Below are 16881 nucleotides of genomic sequence, written 5' to 3' on the forward strand. Positions count from 1 at the left end.
GTCTTGCAATTGGTTGTATTGAGGGTCAGCAAGGATCCGCGCAACACCGACCGTGCGTGGTGCGGGGTTTTGTTGGGCTAAATGGTGTAACAGAATATCCCTCATGATTGGACGAAATCACCTGCCAGCCTTCTTTGAGCCAAGATACGCAAAATTCATCAATGCCCATCGCAATATGTATGTATATATAACGTTCCAGTTTGTTCGGCCGGCTCCAAAAAATTGTCTGTGGCGGTCATCGGTTTATTGAGATTTAGTTTAGATGCCTAGGTAGCTAAAATAATATTTTAAATTCATTTTTAAGAACTGGCGGATTTTAGACTGAAGTTATCATATGGGGTGGTTCCTTTTTATCCACAGAGAACAAGGGCGGTGCATCTCATATCCTTTGAAGCGGCTGACATGAGGCACAGCCTTTTCGGGTCACTTGGGCTTCTGAACTTTATTCACGCTTCGATCACCATAGTTGATTAAAATCAAATCGCCCCACGAAATAAAAGATACCTGAATCTTTCGAACTCCATTAAAGTTTATACCACCGAACTCCCACTATGAGCATGAAATTGATAAACTTATCAACGCTCGTCCTACGAGAGTCGCTTCCGCTAGGCAGCTTTGTGGTCGACATCGAAAACCCCGCGGATGATTTCTATGACAGCAGATCTTTAACGGCAAACATTAACGAATATAATACCACGGTCAGGTCATACGATAACCCCAGGGACTTACTGCCTATATTGAATTCCATTCGCGGGAAGCATAAATCTTTATCGCGACCCCAAGACAGCATAGACAAGCTATATCATCGAAGATACCGACTTAAAAACCCGGCGATCGTGTTAGAACAAATCTGCGGCAACAAACGTACAAGAGAATGGTTGGAGGACGCGTTCGATACCGAACCCGAAATTTACATGATAGTCGGGCTCGAAACGGTCGGCATTCCGCTCAGGGACAGAACGTCCTTAGAGCAAACACAGACCTTGGAACTGATCTATAGAGTTCAGTACCACCGATTGGACTTTTCTTGGTTCTCGATCAGAAAGCTGGAGGCCGCTGTGCTACAAAAAAACCAGTGGCTCCCTAAGAGAACGATCAGAACGGTTGATGAACCGAAGGATTCCGAAAGAGCTATTAGCGTGACATTAGCATCTGCTCTATCTGAAGATGATGAGAATTTGAGTTCAAACATCGAAGATTATGATCTTCGAACCGTTCCTAGTGAAGTCCTTTAGATTTCTACCTCGAGGTTCCGTGGGACCAGCATCTAGTTACTATCAATACATCCTGTCACAAGTCTTTTTACGAGTTCCGAGAGAGGCTTTATTGTTTCCTTTACTCTTTTTCGTTTACACTAATTTACTCTTTTTCGTTTACATTAACTGTTTTTTCAATAATGAATGCAACAGTTGGGAGAGATTTTAGTATACATTCTTATCAATACATACTATGTTTCAGTTTCTAAACTCATCGATAATATGCCTTTGGCTGATATTATAGTAGTCTTGTGTTGCAGACACGGTCCACACTTCGATATTATAGGCCCTTCGCACGCATGCGTGCAGCCAAAATAAATCTAAACCAGGATAGTATCAAATTGAGACTCGTGAAAAGATATGGGAATATTATAATAATCATACTAAATTTCACTTCCATGGACTGCGATAAGGAGATATAAACTAAGAACTAAGCGGAAAGGGATGCAAGACAGATAGCATTTGGGAAGGAGGAAATAATAAACGATATATCTTTACTACGTTTACCCACGTCGGCGCAGGACCTCTAGGCACCGATATGAATGAATGGAGCCCACGCTAGATAGTGTTTTCTATAGCGACCTTGCCTCGTCAGTTTCTTCGTCGCTTGATGCAGAGCTTTAGCTACGCTGCAATTTAGGTTATCGGGGCCGCCTTCCAGCATGTACTCATAGAATGCTGTGGAAACAATACCTGCGGGCTTATCCTCCGCCTCCCACAGTGTGCCAATGACATGGGGGTAGCCGGCCAACTGGAATGCGTTTGCTATATGTATCATTTCATCTCTCAGCCGCTCAGCTGAGATTTTCGCGGTGGAACAGGCTGATAGATATGCTAACTGAGCTTTGGAGTGCCTAACTCTAGCGAGGTCATCTACGGTGAGTCTTTCTTCGAGTGCTTCGCCCGAGACTTTTTGCGGGCCCCTGAGAAGTAGGTAGCTATCGGATGGACTTTTTGGTGGATCTGATGAGGGTTCGAAACCCACAGAGACCCCGTGACAAGAAAAATGTATGATGTTAGAGCGTTCGACGTGGCGAAGAACTTCTCCTCTTGGTTTTTCTCTCAGTTGGGCGACCTCATAATGCTGACCGATAACTGTTTTGATCGCTTGAATCTCGCCTTCGAAATCTAGGTTCTCATCGTGGGCGCTTATCAAAAGAGCCCGTCTCTCCGCTCCGACCCGAACCTTCTGAATTTTATCTCTGGCGAACTTCAATGCTTTGGTAGTCGAAATGTATGAAGATATCACGAAATCCATGGCGCCCTCCACAGGGCCCTCGCAACCGCCATCATATGCTCCAGCGGCGTGCAGAGGCGCACCGCTCATAATTCCATTCGTGACCCACCAGATGCGAGGTAGTGTTTCGCATCCGTCTGCCGTCTGAGTCCGTTTCAAAAAGCCCAACTCCCCGAGGATTGGTTTCACGGCGCCCAGCCAAAGCCACTTCAAAATTTCTTTCATGCGCTTATTATTTTCGTACATTGATTCCCGGCTTTGACTAGACATCTGGTTTAGGGTTGTAAGCATACGCTCGGCTTTAAAGTGATCAAGCCCTTCTAAAGGGAGAGCTTTTATTCCTTTATTGGTGATGATCAACGCGTCGCTGCCTATGTCGGTGATATTGAAGGCCACAAGAGGCCCTTCACTAGCTAGAGCTTTCAGCTCTTCCATGTCAGGTGGTAGTTGAAACCTGGCGAATTCAGGTATCCTTCGAATTTCATCCTCGATGTTAGTAAGCTCCCTTTCTATGTGAAAAAGGCGATCCCCATCTCGTTTTGATGTATTTTCCGAGGAGATACCACTCTCACTGGATGGTACGGCAGAAAGCCGATATCGCAAGCTTTCGTAGCGCTCATAGAGATGGGGGTCGTGTTCTCGAAGGGTAACGACATCGCTTTGATGGTCAATTATAAGCCCTGCTATCACACCTCGACCGACTTCAATCAAATCTAAGGCTGTGCCTGCTGACTTTCCGGCACGCAAAGCTAGCGAACAAGCAAGAGCAGAAAGGCCATTGGCTTGCGAGAGGACGTATTCGTGATCGCGACGAGGAAGATATCTTGGACTGACCCGTGGTAAGAGGAAAGTCGCGTCGGCCGCAACATCGGCGGCTTTGGCATAGTCTTTTTGGTAGTGATATAATTGGGCGAGTCGTTTGCCTTTTTGTATTCTCGATAAAGGCGACACATATGATATCGAGAAGGACTCCTTGAGTCGAGTTATAGCCTCCTCCATATCCTCCTGTCTTCCAAGCTTGTCAAACCTGGACGTATAATGATCTGAGAGGTTGCTAAGACGGCCGGCAAGGCTCGGGTTATTCTTAGGAGTAGCAGCGATTCCCTCTTCTGCTAAAGCTATAGCCTTCTCCAAATCCTTCAGATCCCGTAGTCTACCAAATTTTGAACTGTACTGATTTGATAAGTTGTTCAGGTATGTGCATTTTTTCAGTGGATTATTAGTAGAAGAAACAGCTCGTTCTGCTGCAGCTATAGCATTATCAAGATCTTTTTCGTTCTTGAGACTGTCGAATTTGGAGCTATAGCGGTTCGATAAATTGCTAAGGTAATCGGCAAGATCTGGACTATCATTCGGTGTGACGGCCACAGCTTGTTCAGCAACAACTACAGATCTCTCCAAATCTTCCTGCCTTCCGAGTCTGTCGAACCTGGAACTATAAGAGATTGATAGGTTATTAAGGTGACTAGGAAAACTAAAGCTTTCTGTAGATGTAGTTTTGACAGCTTGCTCAGCCGTAGACACTGCCATTTCAAGATCTTCTCGCCTTCCTAGTCTGTTGAACCTGGAATTATAACAAAGTGAAAGACCGTTAAGTCGTCTCGCTAATTCAGGGTGAGCTTTCGAAGTAATCGATACTGATCTTTCTGCAACAGCTATCGCTTCTTCTAAATCTTCTTGTTTTCCAAGTCTGTTAAATCTAGAATTATACGCCATCGAGAGTATGCCGAGGTAAGCAGGTCTTTTTGTGCTACTTTCGGGAGTAGCGTCGACAGCCTTTTTCGCGGAATCTATGGCCTTTTGCAAGTCTTCTAGCTCGCCCAGTATATCAAACCTAAATATATACAGTTCCGAAAGCGTACTAAGGCATGCAGGTGTATTGATATTTTCGCTGGAAATGCTGGACGTGGCTTGTTCAGCAGCCGCTATAGCTTTTTCAAGATCCTCCAAATTTCCGAATCTATCGAATTTACAACCATAGTGACATGATAGAGCGGTTAGGTACGCTGGTTTTTCTGGGCAGTCATCCGAGGTGATGTTGACTGCTTGTTCTGCGGTGGCTATCGCCGTATTTAGATCTTCCGGTTTTCCTAGTCCGCCGAATCTGGAACTATAACGGTTTGAAAGATTGTGAAGACAAGCAGCTCTGTACAAGCTGTTCTCTACAGTGGCGGCGACGGCCTGCTCAGAGACAGCTATTGCCTCTTCTAGATCCTCCCAATTTCCAGCCGTGTCGAATCTAGCGTCGTACTGATTTGAAAGAGTATTTAGATATACCGCTCTCTGTGGATTGTTGTCGTTGATTGCAGCCACTGCCCGCTCTGCTGCTGCAACCGATTTTTCTAAATCCTCGAGGTTTCCTAGTCTCTCGAACTTAATGCTATAGCGATTCGAGAGGTTATTTAGACGGCTAGCAAGCTCTAGGTCACCCTCAGACGTAGCGGCGACAGCTTGCTCTGCAGTAGCTATAGCTCTCTCCAGGTCTTTTTGGTCTCCAAGCATACTAAATCTAGAGTTGAAGATGTTAGATAGATTATTAAGACATACAGCTCTATTGAAATCGTCTTCGGTAGTAGCAGTGACGGCTTCTTCTGCAGTGATTATGGCTTTCTCAAGGTCTTCTTGTCTCCCAAGCCTGTCAAAATTGGAGCTGTAATGGGTCGAGAGGTTGATAAGACATGCGGTTCTGCCAGGGCTCGTACTACCTACAGGAAAGCATGCGACAGCTTTCTCCGCGGCGACTATAGCTTTTTTTAAATCTTCTTCATCTCCGAGAGTGTCATGCCTTGAGCCGTAGTAATTCGAGAGGTTGCTAAAACAAGTCGCTTGCCCCGGGCCGCTACTGGCGGGTTCCCCGAGCTCGGCAACGGCATGCTCAGCGATAGCTATTGCATTTTCGAGGTCCTCTTGCGCGCCGAAGCTCTCGAATCGAGAATTGTAGCAGGTTGAAAGGTTAATGAGGCAGCTTATGGAGTCCAAGCTCTCCCCTGAAAGACCGACGGTGACGGCCTGTTCGGCTGCATTTACAGCCTTTTCAAGATCTTCCTTGTTTCCCAATCTTTGAAATCTGGAACTGTAATGGGTTGAAAGATTGCTGAGACGGCCAGCAAAGTTCGGGTCGTCTTCAGGAGTCATAGCGACGGCTTCTTCAGCTATAGTTACAGCCTTTTCAAGATCTTCCAGTCCTCCGTACATATCGAAATTGGATCTATAATGAGTCGAGAGGTTGTTGAGACATGCCGCTTTATCTGGACTGTCCTCAGAAGCGAGAGCGATAGCGGTAGCCTGTTCAATGAAAAGTGCTGCCTTTCCTAAATCTTCCTTTCTTCCAAATTTCTGAAATCTGGAGTTATAATAAGTTGAGAGATTATTAAGACATGCCGCTTTGTTCGAACTATCAGCAAAATTGAAACCATTGGCATGCTCTGCAATAGATATAGCCTTTTCTAGATCCTCATCGTTTCCAAATCCATTGTATTTTAGATTGTAATAGCTCGCGAGGTTAATAAGATCTCCCACTTTGGCAGGGTGATCATCAGCAGTGGTTTCAACGGCTTGTTCAGCGGCAACTATAGCCTTCTCTAGATCTTCCTGGCTCCCGAGCTTTTTGTAACGACTGCCATAGTAAACAGATTTGTTACTAAGGTGAACCGCTCGAGCCGGGTCGTCTGCAGGCGTATCCCTTAGGAGGCCTTCTACCAAAACAATCGCGATATCAAGAGCATTTATGTGGCCTGTCTCCCCATAGCTTGCGTAAAAGGAATTATGAAGCCTATTTGCGCCCTCCATATCAGCTATTCAAGAGGGCTCACACAGCCGCTGCTGGCTAGGAGGAAATCGTTCCGGCAGGCTTGCAGTGTTGCTTAGGTGTGTTGTTCAAAGTACCAGCGGTGCCCCGCTCGGTCTCGTGCCCCGCTATCGTGTTGCAGCCTCACCAACGAGACCAAGCCTCATATATCCGTCAACTAGCTCGGTGTCAATGTTATAACCTCAGCTAAATATTCCTCAAATCGGATGCGATAGCTTGCTATATAAGGCGAAACCACACGGTGGTCAGTCTCAACTAGATTAAGTTGTGATGAGTGATGCCCCGGACACAAACAAGAGTCCGTTAAATACCTTAAGAAGCGGCTGGTCGGAGGTAATGGCGATGATTAAGGACGCCGCGTCTGGAGGATATGCTATCGGATGCGGTATTCTGTTGACGCCAAAATTCCTTGGAACCAAGGAACCTGTTACACAATGAATGACCACCCGAGCGGATCCTAGCTGTAGCCAGACCCACAACGGATACCCCGAAATTGCGATTTCGTAATGGCCCGGCGTGACTGTTATTTCATGGTTCCAATGAGGCTTTCACGAAACCCTAGCCTGATTCCCGATTTCTGTCACATAAAGAGATTTAAATATGCCAAGAAGCTTTCCGCAACTCAACAGATATGCACGGTTTGTCTCGAGATCTCTCGGAGTACGGCCACCACATTATATTAGCATCGAATGAATCAGCCATGCTACACAGAAAAGGTGAGACGGCAGAACCGGCCCCGCTTTGAGGCCGACTTGCATACGAATTCTCACTACGACTCTAGTGAATTTTTTTTTTGAAGGGGACCGACGCGAATCATCCATGAGGATTGAGACGCCACAAACCTGGTAGTATCAAAGTGAACCTTGATTTAACTACTTGGCTGCTACCTATGTCGGAACAACTGCGGGGTATTGCATATTTATCTATCCCCGCCAGGATGACTTCGATAAGCAACAATTTAAACGGACTAATCAGCTTCCGAGCTCTTTTCTTTTCTCTACTTTTGACTTCTTTTGTCATTTGTTTGGGAGGGACTTGTTAAAAATTTTTCGTTATTGTTATCGCTAGACATGAAAGTTCCCTAGAAGTGGAAGCCTTTGTGTCTGTAGTCATTTATATAATAAAATTGTGATATTGAATTACCTACGTGCTCCTCGTCTTTCTCTCACTGATAATCATCTCTCGGTAGCCAAAATTTATCTGCAGGCCTTTTCTTCAAGATTTGAAATGATCCTTTCGGCTCCCGACTTATAACACAAGCGAACTTTGCACCAGTATCCCAAAGTCATTTGAAAACTAAGGAAGAAGTTGAATATACTGGACAATGTCTGATAGTACCAGAGCACTGCGCCTTATTTCCCTTGGTAAGCTACAATTCTTAGAGGATCCTAGGAGTTCCACATTAAGTTGAAAATTAACCTTTATCGCTTTTCGATTCCTAGATGGGGGCGGTGTTTGGGGGCTATCAAGTTTGACAATTCTCGGGAGCTTCATGGAACGCCTAAACCGTAAACTTAAGGCGAAGACCAACTTCAACCATGGCAATACTTTGACTTGATAGGAGGAACGAGTACCGGCGGGTACGTACTGCTCTACCCTTACTTAATATAGGGCTTGAATTCGCCCCACGGCGCTTTCGGCTGTCTGACATCCGATAGACTGCTTGCAATAATGCTTGGTCGTTTACGAATGGGTATCAAGGAGTGCAAGGAAGCATACCTTCAAATTTCCCGGGATATATTTTAACCAAAGCGAGGATAACTTAATCCAATGCGGGCAGTAGACTTCTGGAAAGCCAATGGCCGATTTGACACTGCGGCACTAGAAACGGCTATCATGAACGTCATTAGGAAACGGAGTGACTCTCCAGAGAACGAGATGCTCATAGATGAAGATTCTAGCGGTTGCAAAGTGTAAGGACCTAGTTTATTATCCTCCCATATTTTTATCATTCGAGGAAGCTAATTTTATTCTTCCAAGGTTTGTCTGTGCTGTAAAAGGCGAAGATGGTCGAGATGTACTGCTCCGCAGTTACTATAACGAACAACAAGCCGATAATTACTCCACAGGGTTTAAGATTTGGGAAGCATGTCGAGCTACTTCTGCTGCAACTACCTTCTTCGACAACTTCGAAAGAACTTATAGGGGTAAAAAGCAGACTTTCATCGATGGCGATCTGCAATAAAACAATCCCATTGCGCGAGTCCGTCAAGAGGCAATGGATTTATGGGGTGGTACTCGAGATGTTCTTCTTCTTAGCATCGGGGCTGGCCAGAAACCAGATGAATCTGTAACCGGCAACATTAAAGAAATTGCCGCAAGGCTCGCGCAGCTTGTCACCGATACTGAGAAAGCAGACCGGGAGCTCCATGCATCACATGGGGCGATGATTGACGCAGGGCTTTTCTATCGATTTAACGTTGGTGGATTGGCAAGGTTTGGACTTGAAGAATACGAGCAATTCTCGACTATCTTAGCCGCAACGACTACTTATTTGGAGGAGCCAGGCAACAATCGGGAGATGCTGCGTCTTCTTGTCAAAGCCCAGGGCACTTTCGAAGGTATTTGATTTTGGAGTTTCCCTTTCGTGCAAGACGTCCAAGGAACATTTAATCTTGTGGCTATCTGAAATTTTGGCGATATATTGTTGAAATAGTCACTTTTACTCAAACCTTCAGGTTGTTCACACTAATGGTTTCTTCGTTTGGTAAAATAAAGACAAAAAGACTATTGTAATTGCTCCAGAACCTGAATACAAAGTTGACAAAAAAGAAGTTCAAGGTGTGATGCCCTTCACTTAAAAAATAAAGTAATAAACGCCCAAAAATTAAACTTTCGGGAAATATAGAGTTTCTCGAACTACTCTACGAACATGTATACGAATATAATTCTTATCGAGAGTCATTACCAAATCTGTTAGAGGGCACGGCAAACTGGGCACTAAAGAGCTCGATGTATGAGGGTTGGATCAACAGTAACGGGTATCCAGTTTTTTGTATTACTGCGAACCCTGGATGCGGAAAAACGGTTTTAGCGAAAGAGCTCAACGGCTAAATGCACCTGAGGATGGTGCTGCCGTCCGCCATTTCTTTTTCAAAGCTGGAAATATGGAGCAAACGCGATGGAAAAATGCCGTATGCTCATTGCTATACCAGTTACTAGAAAAGCAGAGGTGTCTTTGTGATTCTATACTGCGCAAGTTCAGGGTCAAAGGCAAGCTCAAGCGCTTGCTTGAGGATGATATACTACTATGGGCCAACACTCTTTCAATATATTTAGAGGGTGAGACGCGAGGATACTGGAACAAAGGTTTTTTTATTATTGATGGGCTAGACGAAGGCGAAACAGAGGGCGTCGACCAGGGACCGGCTGCTCTTTGTTTGAAAAAATTTCTATCCTACAAAGAGGAACATGAAACCGCGGGACTTAGAATTATGATAACTGAGCGCCCAAATACGAACATTCAGAATAGATTCTCGTTATCTCTACTCATATTGAGGGGCGAAGATGAATCAGCCTCACTAGCCGCAGACAGCCTTAAGATGATTAACCAACAGACAGAATTATTTGGTCGAGAGCGCCACCTATCGCCGCTAGTTTGCGAGCTTTTAAAGAAGAGATTAATCGCAGATTGCGGCTCGAGTCTTCTCTGGGTATCATTGGCTTTCAAGGTCCTTTTTGACTTGAATAACTACTTGACGAACTGGCCATTTCTCGAAAAGACACTTGATGAAATATCTGGAGACCTGAAAAAGCTCTACCTCTATGCGTTGTCCCATAGCCCGGATATTTTCATCCCCAAGACGATTCTATACTGCATTTTGGCCGCCTGGCGCCCACTAACACCAACGGAAATTAATACCGCCTTGAATATCGAACCTGGGGTCAAAACGAGGTCCCAACTACAAGAAGAGCGTTTGATTTCGCAAATCGAGGCCGTTATAAGGAGCCATTGCGGCGTTTCCATTTCCATTGCAAACGAAAAAATTTATCTAATACACGAAACAGCTAGAAGGTTCTTGCTTGATTGGGAACCGACGCCAAATATAAATTGGGAACCCGTCACGATGACCAGAGCACATGGTATTTTAGCCAAGAGTAGCATACTATATTTACAACTGCCTGTGGGGGACAATTTTTTGTTCGATCCTCCATACTTCTCAAAGTATTGGATGGATTACGACTTGGAATCAAGGAAAGTCACTGACGATCCTGACACAGCTTGGGATGCAAAATATCAGCTTTCTATCTGGCGGCCACTCGACGAACAAGTCATGGCACTATGTGATCCCAAAAACAATGCCTGTATCCGGTGGAAGTCTAGGTATGGGCGTTTCATTGACGCTGCAACAACAGACTGCTGGATATCGGTTATCATGGGCATTATTCGTGTCTGCAATAGGGCGAAAAGCCCCGATCGGTCCCCTCTGAACCGACTTCTGAAAAAGATCTACGAACATCAGGCCGTAGCACTCGCAAAGCTCTGTACTAAGTATTAGAACCGCAAATGACCGAAGACTATTTCCAGCGATCTATTAGGTCGGATGTTGAAATCGAACCTGAATCTTTTCCAGCCGCCTTCCTACAGCCCCCTATAAAGGCATTCCTTGCAGAAACCACATGCACACCTCAAACACGAGCCCTTGCGAAGAAAGCTAAGGGTTCATACCAAACCCGGTATAAATTTATCGAATACGTTATTAATGTTTTTCACAATTACGACTACCCGGAAGTGCGTTTAGAACATATATGGCTTCCTAAAGGCGTTGCGGGAAGCCTGAATTTGGTTCATGGAGACTCGCCATTAAGCAAAGCAACTTCCGAGCTTGCCTTTTCCCGCATTCACCAAGTTCCCCCTATTGACCGCTTATATTCAGCGCGTATCTTTCAGCAACCTGTTGCAAAAAATTGAGAAGACCAAAATCCTGTTGCCTTGAGTCCCTAACCTCTTCTTGTGGGAGTTTGGGTGGAAGGACTACGTGCTGAATAATATAGTCGAGCCGAGACTTGCTAGTACCTACAATTTTAAACCTCAGTATTTAGAACTCGGTATGTCTAAGCCATTGCCATGGAGAGGTAGTCTACCTGAGTATTGGAGGCGTTCCGGATACATCTTGAGCTTTTGGAAATGTCGCAAGGTATCTAGGTTCTGTTGCTTTTCCGAATAGTATATATCAAATGAGAACAATGTGAATTTTCTGATTCTATGTTTTAAGATTCAAAGGACTTACAAACTCCTAGGTTTAATATCTTAAATATTTTTAAGTGGGAGTATACTACACGATCCTGTGTTCCAAATGGTGATGCAGGGGTCTCTCATTGAGCAGGATAGTGCAAACCGGATATTGGCCCCACAAACAATGAATGTAGTGGAATACGTATCTAAAATACCTGTATTAGACAAATAAGAGAAGAACTACTCACTCGACCGGTGTGCCCCGATTCCTTGCATCTTGCAAAACTTTGCCAAATGGTGCCTGAAGTTGGAGGATTTCGGGCAATTTCCATGGGTCTGCCGGAATATTCCAATTGAGATACCGCAGGTTCCACTAGCTTAGAAGCGAACTGGCTATTTTCAGAATTTTGACATAAGATGAACCGGAAACTGCCAGCCTTAAGTCTCCTCACACCTGCCGCAAATTCTAAACTCTGAAATCGAAAATCCATGGAATAAACCGCAACTGAATACCGCCCAAAGACTCTCACAACCAATATCGTGTTGTATTTTTCAGGCCGTTTTCGCTGAATTCGTGTTGGCAAAACAACTCGCAACTGTTGTAATACAAACTATCTGTGCTTGCGGTCTGTACTGATGCCGAGGACCTATTTCTTCCAGGTAGGATGTATTAATATGGCCCGATCGGCCCCAAGAATACCCTCCGCATGTGATATTCACTTCCCTCGCCCAAACCTTATAAGAATGACTTTCCAAGCCATCAAATCTATATCATAAAGAAATTCCGCCTTCAACCAAATCAGCTGAGCTCTGAAAATGGCTCTCAGCGCGTGAATGTTTATAATCCAACTCATACCTTTTAAAAAGAAAACTGGGTGGTGCCTTCTAGGGTCCAATACATCCCAGGGGAGACCGACTTCGCTTAATTGATAGGCCCGGACGAAGCCAGGTTTGAGGCTAATCGCAATATTTTACCTTCACAATCGAAGTTCTTCGAAGTGGCCTGTCGCAAGGATTTTGAGGGAGGTAAGGAAAACGTCATAAAACTGCTGGAAGTTCAGTTAGAGGTTATGATAAAGGTTCTCGCATGGCTGTATAGGGCAGAGCCGGAAGTACCGGATAGCTTAATGGACGATGAACCAACTTCAATAATCTTGGACATTCTTAATATTGCAAACTTTCTTCAAATCGATGGCCTCGTTAATGACTATAGTCGAACTATAGAGATAAAGCTACGAGCCTTGGATCCCGTTCGTTTGGTATTAATTGAAGCGAGAGACTTTGGAAGTTATGTCAAAGTCATGAACAAGATCTATAAAGCTTATAGTTCAATTAAATAGAGCGAGCCATTCGATTTCGTCAAAATATTAAGAGATTAAAGTTGATTGTAGAACATACCTTAGCTCATAGATGTCACTTTTAATGTTGAAGAGCAAAATGGCAAATTTTATTGAGAACTCAGCTATGTAATTATGAAATCCTTGTGTTAGAAAATACCAAAACAACATCAATTGTTTCATATATAGTATCATTCATAAATTCCCTGCTTTTAATATAGTACACAAATTAATGTCTTCTATCTAAATCTAGATCAGAATGCTGATGATGTAAATAAATTGTCCCGCAAACAGAGAAAGAAGATCATATTCGTTAAGTGTTTACTCGGGAAAGTAGAGTACCGCGGGCGGGTTTGTGTCGATCCTGTTGGATGTTGCAGTTTCCGAACCCTGGAAACGCAAGAAGTGTGAAGAACTTATCACGCTAAGACTAGAAAGGTCAAGATTTCCGCCTGTCACTACATATTGGTGCCAACCTTCCTCCTAATATGTGCTCGTGGACGACCGGGTTTCGATTCCCCATCTGAGAGTCTTTTTTTGGAATTTTTGGACTTTTTCGAACTCGATACCTTTTTTGCCTTTCGCATTTTTGAACCGTTAGTTTCCCAAGCAGCTTTTCCTGGTCGGTCATAAGCGAATGACGACCCTAGGGCCCTATGTTCCTCAGCCTCCATTCCGCCACTGATATTAAGCTTTTCTATGGAGAATTCGATGGAAAGCCAAAAGCGTATTTGTGAATTTTTCCGACTGTGTAGTTTATACCAATGTGGTTTCGCTTCTAATTCACGCTCCATTCGCTTTGGACGGGCTTCCTAACTTTTTATAATCAATATTTGAAGCTCCAGGTCCCTTGCTATCCTAATAACGTCTCGCTGCAGCTACTGCTGCAGTGGTATCTTCTGTTGGCTCCCTTTCAACTAATTCTTTCTCGGCGGGAGGCTTTTCTGTCAGGAGCATATGCTACCAACAGTCCGAATAACAACTCCTATAATCTCAGTAGAGTGCTCCCCGGTCCGAGCTTGATCCCGAAGGTTCCAAACAGCCTTACGTAGCAGGCAACGGGCTTCTCAGATCTGAGCCTTCTATGTTCGCACTTGAGTTTAACCGTGCTCGTACACTTTCTGCAGCGTCGAAGGATATACTTGTATGAAGAATATAATTGTATGGTAATTAGGTTCTGCTGTCGTTTAATAATATGTGCAACCAGGGCTGAGAAAACACCATGACGATAGATCACCAATATCTAGTAGCGCGGTGGCTCAGCGAGACAGCCAAGTCGGAGCCGAAACGGGCCATGACGCCCGGGCCGACAACTCTGCGATGAAGGCAATTGTGATCGTCACAATGTTATTTCTACCCTAGACAACGGTATCGGCGATCGGCCCTAAAAGATTCTATATTGCCATATATTGTACTAAAACGAGCCGCGTATACTTTATTAAGTACGAGTTTTTTTTGGTTTTGAACCAGTGGATGGCCACAAAATGTCCGGCATCTTTGGATATACTGGATTGTATCCATTGACTATTATCGTCTTTACGTTCTGGTATGCTTAGGGATCGTGGCCACTGGGGAATCGAAAGCGAGCGCTGTTCCGGGGAAAAGGGATTCCCGCCGCTGCTAATACTTGTTAATGTGATGACAACCAGCCTGGCGTCGTCAAACAATATCTACTCCTTAAAATCTTCTTTTGATTTGCCTTCCTGGGTTGTTGATGATGCTAGATAAGCTTGCAGAAATAGCATCGCTTGCATCCTTGTCGATCTGTGACCTAAACGAAGAGTTAATCGACCTCTAAGGCATTAAGTATGGGTAACGTACTCTTTTTCTGCCAATTTATTCCGAGAAAGACAGCTATAACATAGGCCTAAACGACTGGTGCCCTCGAATTGATCGAATTTTTCACACCCCCTCGACATACCACGCCATGCAAACGGCCAGCCCCTCCATAATAGAATTGCATGCCTGGCTGATAGCGTCCAGTATATATGCCACATGATATACAGAAGCGGGCTGCCCTATTCACAAATGAGCCAGATGCGAACTTTCCTCTTTTGCCCTTCATCATTGCGTTAGAAAAGCCCTCGGCCTGTTTTATCTTAAGACAGAGGTGGCAGGCAAAAAAGTCGCATTTTGGGAAAGCTTGTTTGAGATTGTATGGACGGTCTTTGGCGGCATTATATAATGGCCATAATTCTATTTCTAGTAAATCTGCCATTTCGTAAACCTCTACTTGTCGAAGGATATCATACAGAGCATGACATGCCCATCTCATTGCCAGAATCGATGGGTAACTTAGGTGATTCGAGATATTCATCAATATCTCATTTGAGAGGTCTAAAATGCCGATCGTCATGACTATCCGTCGTCAACCGTAGAGATGGTTAAGTAAGATATTGCTGGACTTTTGCAAGCTCTGGAAATAGCGAATTGCGTCGTTAGAGTTCCTGTAGTGGTGACAAATGCAAATTGGTCTTGCCGTCGATGTGGTGTTGTTGGATAGTACCAAGGCAAGGATACAAAATACACATGAACAGCATATTTCTGAGCACACCATTCCGTCATTCTTGAAGCATAGCAGAATATTAATCTTTACGCAATCTTGCGAACGCCCTTCCGCTAATACCATTCCTCATACTTTATAGGAATGCGACTCGTTCGGATTCGAAGAAGAGTACACATTCAAAGTAATGTTAAATCATTCACGAGATTAGACTTTTATATTGCTTGAACTATGCTTTCGTTTATCAACCGCATTTTCTATCCTGGTCTCGTTCAATAAATTTGGAATTTGTGTTGAAATTGTTGCGACTACACGAATTTGATAGCTGCAAATCTTGCTCTCAGCCTTTGATCCCTGGTTGCTCCCACACTCTCGGACGAAGTCAGAACGTCGGAAGCGAATCGATGGTGTAAGGTCTTTGTTGGCCCTTCCACCAACGTATACCTTGTAGCACCGAACTTTTTGCCAAGACCCAAATTCATTTGGACGGTGTTAGTACAACTCAGCACTGGGTTTTCCCAATGCATACTCGTAGTTTCATTGCGGAGAAAATCTAGCATCAGTTAATTCTAGCAAATTATAATCCTCAGATTAGGAAATACCAATAACCGACGAAAGACTTAAATATCAAGTGAAATAGAAGTTGAGCCCGCTACCGGATTACGAATACACTGAGGCAATAGACAACACTGGAACATGTGATCAATCCGGGAGACAACCTTTTCTTTATTACATGGGAATGTTTATAATACATGCCCTATGTACAATCACTCGCTTATGGGTTCTTGGTGACGTGTGATGGAAAACTTCGAAAGGAAAGGGGTGCTAAAGCCCTCTGTCTACCTTCAGTGACGTATTCCTCTCTGCATAACGCTATTCTTGCCTGCGTCTCAGTTTCTATCAGGGCTTTCCATCGCTCATCCATTTTTTCAAGTTTTCGACTAAAGTATTGCCACAGCCAGGGTAATTGTTGTACATTTTGCACGCAATAATCTAGTATCTCCTTGGGTAAAGGCCTATCGCTGAATACCTCAAAGCTACCACCTTTCTCAGGGGTGAACAGCTGGGCTCCTCGCTGCTTGGTTTGCTCCCATTTTCGTGCCTCCAGGGGTGATAAATTAGAGTGTGTCCTTATCGTTCGAGATAGGCCGTTCAATAGTGTACGAGGCCCGGTTCTTGTTGCTGCCTCGTACAATTGCAGATCAACTACATTAGCGATAGAAACAGAGTAGAGATTATATAAAGCGTCGCTGTCGCTGCGTACGTCGTAGCATACGATAGGAATAGAAGGGTCTTCCAGAACAGTTTTAAGGGTAGTCAATGGGTCAATCAATGAAGGGGTTGTGAACGCAGATTGTCCCAAGGTGTGAATATCGAGAATATAGATATGAGGAATGATAGATATAAAGAGTTGGAGTAGGGATATGGAACCGTGACGGCCTAGATTGGCCCCCTCCAGATCGATATAGATTGATGGTATGGAGGTGGTTTCCTTAGGAACCAATGAGAGAAGGCTGGCGACCGCCTCCGGCGTATCGACAAAAATGTGTTGAGGTTGAGCCAT

General features: G+C 44.4%; 5 protein-coding genes across 5 annotated transcripts; 3 read left to right on the top strand and 2 right to left on the bottom strand.

Annotated features, from left to right (window-relative positions):
* Positions 1-551: 551 nt before the first annotated feature.
* Positions 552-1235, top strand: AOL_s00006g549 (uncharacterized protein; the record flags this gene model as incomplete). The annotated part of the gene is made up of 1 exon (XM_011119858.1): positions 552-1235. The coding sequence occupies one exon, from the start codon at positions 552-554 to the stop codon at positions 1233-1235; it is 684 nt and encodes a 227-aa protein (XP_011118160.1).
* A 547-nt stretch (positions 1236-1782) lies between these two features.
* AOL_s00006g550 (uncharacterized protein) lies at positions 1783-6282 on the bottom strand (the record flags this gene model as incomplete). Its single annotated transcript, XM_011119859.1, has 1 exon — positions 1783-6282. The coding sequence occupies one exon, from the start codon at positions 6280-6282 to the stop codon at positions 1783-1785; it is 4500 nt and encodes a 1499-aa protein (XP_011118161.1).
* Positions 6283-8071: 1789 nt separating this feature from the next.
* AOL_s00006g551 (uncharacterized protein) lies at positions 8072-8486 on the top strand (the record flags this gene model as incomplete). Its single annotated transcript, XM_011119860.1, has 2 exons — positions 8072-8214; positions 8282-8486. The coding sequence occupies 2 exons, from the start codon at positions 8072-8074 to the stop codon at positions 8484-8486; spliced, it is 348 nt and encodes a 115-aa protein (XP_011118162.1).
* A 33-nt stretch (positions 8487-8519) lies between these two features.
* On the top strand, positions 8520-10800 carry AOL_s00006g552 (uncharacterized protein; the record flags this gene model as incomplete). The annotated part of the gene is made up of 3 exons (XM_011119861.1): positions 8520-8862; positions 9150-9255; positions 9336-10800. 3 exons carry the CDS (start codon positions 8520-8522, stop codon positions 10798-10800), a joined length of 1914 nt encoding a protein of 637 aa, XP_011118163.1.
* Positions 10801-16092: 5292 nt separating this feature from the next.
* AOL_s00006g553 (uncharacterized protein) lies at positions 16093-16881 on the bottom strand (the record flags this gene model as incomplete). The annotated part of the gene is made up of 1 exon (XM_011119862.1): positions 16093-16881. One exon carries the CDS (start codon positions 16879-16881, stop codon positions 16093-16095), a length of 789 nt encoding a protein of 262 aa, XP_011118164.1.

The sequence above is a fragment of the Orbilia oligospora genome (assembly GCF_000225545.1).
Source record: "Orbilia oligospora ATCC 24927 unplaced genomic scaffold scaffold00006, whole genome shotgun sequence".
Classification (NCBI taxonomy): domain Eukaryota; kingdom Fungi; phylum Ascomycota; class Orbiliomycetes; order Orbiliales; family Orbiliaceae; genus Orbilia; species Orbilia oligospora.